At 42.2% G+C, this 9,338-nt stretch overlaps 1 protein-coding gene across 1 annotated transcript; it reads left to right on the top strand.

Moving 5' to 3' along the window:
* The first annotated feature begins 1,846 nt into the window (after positions 1–1,846).
* LOC114290970 (uncharacterized) lies at positions 1,847–4,722 on the top strand. Its single transcript, XM_082908066.1, has 7 exons — positions 1,847–2,081; positions 2,156–2,244; positions 2,345–2,887; positions 2,993–3,077; positions 3,443–3,541; positions 3,737–3,930; positions 4,126–4,722. The coding sequence occupies exons 1-7, from the start codon at positions 1,847–1,849 to the stop codon at positions 4,720–4,722; spliced, it is 1,842 nt and encodes a 613-aa protein (XP_082764192.1).
* The last annotated feature ends 4,616 nt before the right edge of the window (positions 4,723–9,338 follow it).

The following is a 9,338-nucleotide window of genomic DNA, read 5'->3' on the forward strand; positions in this document are numbered from 1 at the left end:
ACAGCTCTCAACTAGGCCCAAAACAGTGGCCAAATGGTAAGGAAATGGGGGCCAAGTACACATACAATCATGCATGCAAATGAACCAACACTTAAGCATAAAGGAGGCACTCTTAAGCACACTTAAAAGAGATGAACATGGACACATGGCATGCATACTAAGCTCTGAAATTATGTTAGAAAAGGTGTCAAACCAACTAAACAAATCAAGCAAGACATGCACATGACTTTACACACTCAAGGCCTACAAGCTAGAATGCAAAGAGACTATGCAAAACATGTTAAGCATGACTAAAGCAACTGAAAACAGAGCTAAAGCATACTAAAACATGCATAAAAGCTTCACAACGCTTGGCCAAAATCATGCTAGAACAAGGGTCAAAGCCTAAAGCATGTTAAGACAAATTCATGGCATTACAAGACAAGTATGCAAGGCATGCATGGTGTGTCTAAACCAAGTAAAAATAGTGCTATATCATGGAAAAATAAGCACAAATAACACTTAAGACATGGCCAACATGAGCTTAAAAATGGTGCTCACACATGAGGCTAAAATGGTACTTTTTGAAGACAACAAGGAGAAAGGATGGCCCTCTCCTTCTTAGGACCTTAAGACACCATCCTCACCACTGAAATCTCTCAAGATTTTAGTGGTGAGGAGGCTCAAACAAGGTGGTCCCGAAGATCACAAAAAATGCACAAAAATGAGGTCAAACAAGTCCTAAGAGGGGGTAAACAACCCCAAACACAAAAGTGATCTTAAACAAACTTAAAAAGGAGCTCAAAATAAGACTTTTTTCAGTTTATGACCAAGCTCGAAAATGATTGCAAGTATGGCTTAGAGATGAAGCAAAATAAAGACCAAAAGAGGGTAAAGTGTGTTACCCTTGTAGCCAAAAGGGGACAGCAGCTTCTTGGTCCAGAAAACTAGTCCCTTAGCCTCTGAAAATGGCCTCCAAGATCCTTAGGTTGGTGTTGGAGGTGTTAGGCTAAGAGGTGTAGTGTAAATGTGCAAGAACTATGGAGTTTGGAGCTTGGAATGTAGAGATACGGAGGGAAGTGTATGTTTTTCGCCTTAGACAAATTTCTTGGAACCCTTGCAATGGAAGAGGAGCTCTTCTTTTATAGAGGAACAAAGGGGCCTTAGAAGCTTGGAGCAAAAGGGCCAAGCTTCTTGAGGAAGCTAGAGCAAAGGGGTCAAACTTCCTCAAGAAGCTAAGAAAGGGTCAAGCTTCTATTAGAAGCTTGGAGCAAAGGGGCCAAGCTTCTTGGAGAAGCTAGGCAAAGGGTTCAAGCTTCTTGGAGAAGCTAGAACAAAGGTTCAAAAGGTTCAAGCTTCCTCAAGAAGCTAAAACTAAGGTTTCAAAAGGTTCAAGCTTCCTCAAGAAGCTAAAACCAAGGTTCAAAAGGTTCAAACCTCCCCAAGAAAAGGTCTCGGCCAAAAAAAGTGGCCAATTGACCAAAATCAGTGGCCGGCCGACCAAACACAATGCCAACCGGCCAACACCTTTGGCCGGTAGCAAGAAAACAGGGCCGGTGGCCTCAAGCCATGGCCGGTGAGGTGTGGGGATGGCCAACAAGCTATTTCGCACCCTCAGAAGCAAAACAACAAGTGTTTGGTGCAAAACCAAACACAAAACAAACAAGTCGAGAGGTCTTGAGGCAAGGCGCGCGGCCGAAACCTCGGAGAACTCAAGACGAACACGAACATGGATGATCATCGAGTGTTCAAACGATGACGTCCAAGTCTTGAGGATGGTCAAAAATGGGGTGTCTACAGTATAACAGTGATCGAGTATGTCACCAAGTTTAATGAGTTGTCTCGATATGCCTCTTACTTGGTCGACATGCAGGAGGAGAAGAATGAGAAGTCTATTAAGGGATTGAATCATTACCTGTCTAAGTCCCTTATCCCCTTTGATGCTGAACCGTTTGACAGAGTTCTTGACTTGGCACTAAAGTATGAGGAAAATGAGAAGCAGTTTAAAGAAGGGAAGGCCAAGGTCGGAAAGACTTCTAGAGGGAGTCACTTCCAGCAGCGGGATGAGAACAGATACCGACCCTATGATCAAAGGCATAGGGGTCAGTAGTTTCAAAGGCCACAACAACAGGGTAGTTAGGGAAATTTCAGACCTTAGGGCAATTTCCGACCTCAGGGCAATTTCTAGCCCCAGGGGCACTATTATCAGAGACTGGGTGGTCCGCGCCCACAGGGTTATCAAGGACAGCGGCAGCAAGTGCCACAGTTAGGTTATCACCCTCCCGTACCTCAGTTAGAGGGGCCCCCACCTATCAGACCAGTAGCACCTCAACCGATTAATAGGAAGTGTTTTGTGTGTCAACAGTTGGGGTATGTAATCAAGGATTGCTCTCAGAGACAGCAGGCGCGACAGGGTCAAGCAGCTCGAGCCAGGGCATTTGTAGTAATGCCAGGAACTGACAAAGTGCAAAGTGCTTTTAATCTCTTTCAAGAACCCATTAGAGTACTTTTTGATACTGGTGCCTCTCATTCTTTTATATCTAGACAATTTATAGTAAGAGAACGTATTGTAACTACCTCCTTGTCTAGACCTATTCGTGTTGAGACCCCTTTAGGAGGGGCAGTTACTCTTTATGAGATGTGTAAAGATTTTGAGATTGACTTTGCGGGTAGAGTCTTGCATGCGGACCTAATTGTGTTACGGTTTGAGGGGTTTACAATTATTTTGGGTATGGATTGGCTGCGAAAATACTTTGTGACTCTAGATTGTGCTAGAAAGATTGTAAATATAGATATTCCCGGTATGCCACGGCTTACCCACACTTCTAGCGATGGAGAAGAGTCGTTGATGACGAGTTTTCTATGCTCGGTAGAAATCCCTAAGCCGGATATTAATGAGGTAGATATGGTATGTGAGTTTGAGGATGTATTTTAGGAGATACCTGGACCTCCTCCCCCACGGGTAGTAGAATTTCGCATTGACCTAGTGCTAGGAACTGCACCAATTTCTAAGGCAGCATATAGAATGGCGCCTAAAGAGCTTGTGGAGATGAAAAAGCAACTGGAAGAGATGCTTCAGAACGGGTTCATTCGTTCAAGTAACACCCCATGGGGAGCACCTACGATTTTTGTCTCCAAGAAAGATGGCACTCTCCGTATGTGCATAGATTACAGAGAGCTAAACAAGGTGACTATCAAGAACAAGTACCCGCTACCTAGAATTGATGACTTGTTTGATCAGTTGAAGGGGGCAGCCATTTTCTCTCAGTTTGATCTCAGAACGGGTTACCATCAGATGGGTGTGTCAGAGGAAAGTATACCGCTTACTGCTTTCGGACCCGGTATGGGTTGTACGAATTTCCTGTAATGCCTTTTGGTTTGACCAATGCTCCTGCCTACTTCATGGCCTTGATGAACAAAATTTTTCAACCATATCTAGATAAGTTTGTGATTATCTTCATAGATGATATCCTGGTGCATTCTAAGAATGAGGAGGAACACAGAGAACACTTGAAAGTTGTATTGCAGACTTTGAGGGAGCAACAGTTATACGCTAAGTTCAGTAAGTGTCACTTTTGGGAGAAAGAAGTTCGATTTTTGGAACACGTTGTGTCCAATCAGGGGATATCGGTAGATCCTGAGAAAGTTTTTATCGTTAAAGAATGGAAGCAACCTATGAACCCTACAAAGGTGAGAAGTTTTTTAGGACTAGCCGGTTATTACAGGAGATTTATAGAGAAGTTTTCCACTATTGCAGTACCCATGACCAAGTTGACCCGCAAGAATGTGAAGTTTGTATGGACAGATGATTGTGAGAAAGCTTTCCAGGAGTTAAAGCAGCGGTTGACTACAGCACCAATGTTAACTATACCAGTACAAGGGGAAAAGTTAGTAATGTTTACTGATGCGAGTGGAACTGGGTTGGGATGTATGTTGATGCAGCATCAGAAGGTTGTATCTTATGCTTCTCGACAATTAAAACCTCATGAGAGACGATACCCTACTCACGACCTAGAGTTGGCAATAGTTGTTTTTGCGTTGAAAGTGTGGCGACACTACTTGTTTGGGGAGCACTTTGAGTTGTACACAGATCACAAGAGCCTCAAATATCTCTTTTCTCAAAAAGAGTTAAACATGAGGCAACAGAGGTGGGTTAAATTCGTTAGTAGTTACGATTTCGAGATCCTTTACCACCCGGGGAAAGGAAATGTGGTCGCTGATGCACTTAGTCGACAATATGGGATTATAGCTTTTTTGATGATTCAAGAATGGAAGTCCTTGGAGTTAATTTCGACACATGATGTTCAACCAATAGAGTGTGCTGAGAAGGCATACATTGGTAGTTTGACCGTGCAGTCGACGTTACTGGGTAAAGTTCGTCAGATGCAGAATTTAGATGGGTTTCTCGTCAGCAAGCTTGATGACCTTGTAGTGGATTTGATCGATGATTTTCCTACTGATTGGCCTGTGGACTCAGATGGGGGATTGCAATTCAGGGGCAGGTTGTGTGTACCTAACATTGTTGAATTGAGGAAAGAGATTATAGATGATGCTCATAGGTCTCGATATACGATTCACCCTGGTGGGACTAAGATGTATCATGACCTAAAGAGGACATTTTGGTGGAAAGGTATGAAGAAAAACGTAGGAGAGTATGTTTCTCGATATTATGTGTGCCAACAGGTTAAGGCAGAACACCAACGACTGTTTGGACTTTTGCAGCCTCTTGAGATTCTTACTTAGAAATGGGAGTGCATCTCTATGGATTTCGTGGATAGATTGCCGCGGTCTAAGCAAGGCAATGAATCTATTTGGGTGATAGTGGATCGACTCACCAAGTTTGCTCATTTTGTTTCTATCAGTGTTCACCGAACTGCGGATAAACTAGCCAGGCTGTATAATCGGGAGGTGGTGTGACTTTATGGCGCACCAGTTTCTATAGTTTTGGATCGTGATCCCTTGTTTGTGACAGAGTTTTGGGAGAGTTTTCAGCATGCTTTGGGTGCTAGGTTAGACTTGAGCACGGCTTATCATCCCTAGACAGATGGGTAAACTGAGCGGGTAAATCAGATCTTGGAGGATATGTTGAGAGCTTGTGTTCTCAATCTTGCTGGTAATTGGGAAGAACACTTGCCATTAGTGGAGTTTGCTTATAATAATAGCTATCAGTCCAGTATCGGGATGGCACCTTTTGAGGCTTTGTATGGGAGGCCATGTCGATCACCTGCTTGTTGGATGAAGGTAGGAGATGCGCTGTTGTTAGGGCCAGAGTTGGTGAGAGAGATTACGGAGAAGGTAAATATTATTCAGGAACGTATTAAGACTGCACAAAGTCGTCAGAAGAGTTACGCTGATAGAAAACGTAAGGGGGTTGAGTTGAATGTTGGAGATTTCGTGTTTTTGAAGGTCTCGCCGATGAAGGGTATTATGTGGTTCGGAAAGAGGGAAAAGTTGGCACCTAGATTTGTGGGACCATATGAGATCACTGAGAGGATTGGTAATGTGGCTTACAAATTAGCTCTACCACCTGCTTTAGCTTTGATTCACAATGTGTTCCATGTATCTTTATTGCGGAAGTGTGTGCAAGACCCATTCCAAGTTGTACCACCAGAAGTGTTGGAGATTAGTGATGATCTAACGTATGTGGTGCGACCAGTTACTATTCTAGATCGGGATGTAAAGCAGTTGCGACGCAAGAAAGTGAACTTGGTGAAAGTGCAATGGAGTGAAGATGAGAACGATATTACCTAGGAGTTAGAAGAGAAAGTTCAGCGTGTGCACCCGGAACTTTTTGCTTAGTACTCTCTCCTATCAAATCTCGGGACGAGATTCTTTTGAGGTATGTATATTGTAGCGATCCTAATTTTCTTAAGTCATTATTTATTATTATTATGATTATTATTATCTTATTTTATTTTTTTGGCTTTATTAATTGTGTGGTTTACATGAGAATTTAATGTGTTGTTTAGTTAATGTGATATTTAATGAATTTAATGTTGTAATTAATAAATTTAATGTGTTATTCAATTAATTCATATATTTATATATTTATTTTTGTTATATAAAAAAAGAGGTGTTTTATATATTGTTAGCTTTTTGGCTTTCGAAGGTTATTATTGTAATTGCGAGCGTGCCAGCAAGGATCAATCAGTCCTTCCATAAATTTAATTGCCAACCAATTATCAGACGATTGTGTTTTAGTTCTCTCAGCCTCAATGCATAGGACTTTTACTGGTGGCTTGATTTAGGAGAATTAAGCAAAATATCAATCAAATAAAGAACAACTGAAGCATTTCATTAGAATGAAAAACTTACAATGATTCAAACTCAGCCTCGTAGAGGTTTACAGCGACAATCTACTTGAAACTACTCCTATGAATGAAGTGCAGTGCAGAATTTAAAGTACTGGAATGTAAAGAACAGGAAATGTAAAACTAAGTAAAGTAGAATAAGACTGGTTTTTTGGATCTGAGTCTGGGGGATTTTTTCTGGGGCCTTCTCTGCTATTTATACTGCTCAAGGGTGACCATCGAACTGTATTTCCAACCGTCGAACTACTCTTCCATGATCGCTGATCATGTTGCCTCAAGATTAGCTCCATTACGCCATCACTTGCAGTTAGGCTTCCCTCCTAAATTTGAATTTAAATGTGAGTAACCGTTGATGCCACATCACCTTGTATCTCTTTGTTGATCCACTGCTACTCAGATCTCGTAACAACCAATACTAACTGCCACGTGTACGATCAGGATTGAAGATTTGAATAGTCTTCCCGTACTACCCTTACTTTGCCACGCGTCGAATTGTAACTGGCTTGTACAAAATATGTAGCCAACATTACCCCCCGCACTAATATACCCAATACTTGATGATATTAGTGGATCAAGGTCTTTTTCCCACGTCTTAGAACGTGCATGGGTTTTGCATTCTCCCAGAAATGCAACTGTCATTCATCATCTGCATTAAACTCTCCTTCAATCTTTTGAATAACCCCACTACCTTAGTATACGAACAGACTGATACATTTTTTATGGCCGAATCAATTTTTCCCTCCATTAATCGAGCACACGAAGAGTCATATGATGATGTTGTTCTTCCTCGAAAGAACCTCCATGCATTAATTAGCCACCTTTACCCACCTTTCTATATTCAGGTCATGGATGTCTTTGCAAATTATCAACCCTTGGACTTCGAACATATTGCCCGTAATCCTTCGATTCAGAAACTCACAAATATGGACATGGGAAGTTCTTCTTCTGACTCACCCTTGGACTACGAACAAACTGCTCTCAATCCTTTAATTCAGAAAGTTGTAAATATGGACATGGAAAGTTCTTCTTCACAACCCTCTGTATGGGACAAGGCTGCGACTTCTTCCTCTTCTGGGGCTTCTGACTGGACAAGCTGGTCAAAACCTGAGGCCTGTGATTTGAGGGAACGAATGAACCATCACTTTGTCAAATTTACTAACCCTTTAGAGTTCCCTTCTTATGCGCGAAGCTCGGTGGTCTATCCCTACGTACCCATTAACCATTGACGCAGTTTGGAGGAGAATCTGCTTGTGGCTTGGTATACATCCTCCATACCTACAAAGATAGTGCACGCCGCCCGACGCCTAGAAGACGCACAAGGGTACAATCCATCATTCTTAGCCCAGAAGGCGAAGATTTGTTCTTCTGACTATCTCGATTATATTAATGGCCTTGTTCCTTCTACTCTTGTTCTATCTCCTGAAATGGAAGCATCCACACCTTCCCCTCTGCCAAATCCTTACTGGACAGAAAGATTGAGGCTTGCCCTCTCCGCAGATAAGATTTTTCCACCTTACAAGCCTCTACATTCCCCTACTCCAGCTGAGCGGAAGCAAGCTCAACTTCTGCTCGCGGCTTTCTCTCAGTTGCCCTTCAATGTTCTTGAGGACGAAGTCCCTCTCAAGAACCTTCGATGGGCTTGTGATATTCTGACTCGGGGTCATGTCCTCAATCCCCTTGCCCAAGCAAAGCTTCACATGTTTTTGGACCAACTTCCATTGCTTCTCTACTGGCATCGGAACTCTATGGCCACCACACAATCTTTAGACCAACTTTTGTCCCTTTGAGTTCATGCCCAGTACGAAGCAGAGAACTTCATTAAAGAATTTGATGATTTCAAGAATAAAGATTCTGCGTACTGGGATGACTTAGAGATAGACGAATTGGAACAAGGATTGAGAGAAATAGCATTCGAAATAAAGACTGAAGAGCTCTTTTACGAAGTGAGAGCACATCAACTCATGCAGCCAATGTTAGAAGAAATAGAGGATAGAAAAAAGAAAGAACAGAAATTCATTGATCATTGTTGGACTAAATTTCATGATCTTGTTATTTATTCCATTCCCTATTTTTATGAGCTGGAAGACGAATCGCCCCCACCGATGTTAGCCCACAGTGAGACCAAAGTGGCAAGAATGGTATGATCGGGTTGTCCCTAATAGGACTCTGGACCTTCAAGAACTCTGCCTTCTCGATGCCCTACGATTATCCAGGTTAACTATCTCAGAGGATCCCTTCTTAATTCCTGCTGCCCTGTGCTTTTGGAATTCTGTTTTTAATTTCTTCCAATTTAGACGTGGGATGATGGCCCCTACTGTCCTTGACATTTGCCATCTATTAGGATTATCTTCCATTGGAACCCCCATTGGACCAGATTATCCTGACCTAGCAGTCCCTTTTTCCCTCCCTTCTCTTAACTCATCCTATAGTGACTTTGTCAAGGCTGAGAATAGAAGGGAGGGTCCTGTGACCGATAGGGAATTCTTTTCTTTCTTATTATATTGGCTTTGCAAGTTCCTTTTTTGCATCTCCTCTCAAAGAATCATGCCCGAATTTGCCTCTCTTGCCAAAGCCCTTGTTTAACTGAAGAGGGTGGCTTTAGCACCATACGTTCTAGGTCACGTATATAGAGCCTGTTTTCTTTTCTATGAGAAACCCTTAGATGCCAATCAAGGGGGGGCATTTTTTATTCTTTAACTTTGGCTTTTTACTTATTTCACTGAGTTACAATCCAAATGCCTTAAATTTTTTGAACCCAACCCTCTTACACATGGCATGAGGCTAGCCAATGCTTCACTTTATCCTTCTACTTTTGCTTTTTCCTTCTCTTTCTTCCACCAACTTCCAGTTTCTCCTCCTTCCTACTGTTTCCGTCCTTTCGAACCCATCACCATTGGCCCATCTTGGTTAAAGAATTTCTTAAGTGATAGGCTCTGTGCTTCACCTGCTCATAAAGACATATGGGCCTCTATTTTAATCCCTAGAGAATTATTCATTGGGACCTTGAACCCCAGAGCTTACAAATGCATTGCTGAGCCCTACTGTCCT

The sequence above is a fragment of the Camellia sinensis genome, chromosome 15 (assembly GCF_055761805.1).
Source record: "Camellia sinensis isolate YWXY chromosome 15, ASM5576180v1, whole genome shotgun sequence".
NCBI lineage: Eukaryota > Viridiplantae > Streptophyta > Magnoliopsida > Ericales > Theaceae > Camellia > Camellia sinensis.

Bases quoted from the DNA above. Each gene is read 5' to 3' on its own strand.
- LOC114290970 (XM_082908066.1), top strand. From the start codon at position 1,847: ATGCAGGAGGAGAAGAATGAGAAGTCTATTAAGGGATTGAATCATTAC. The intron at 3,542-3,736 runs GTAAGTGTCACT...CCACTATTGCAG, and splicing joins ACAGTTATACGCTAAGTTCA to TACCCATGACCAAGTTGACC. The intron at 3,931-4,125 runs GTTGTATCTTAT...ATGAGGCAACAG, and splicing joins TGTTGATGCAGCATCAGAAG to AGGTGGGTTAAATTCGTTAG.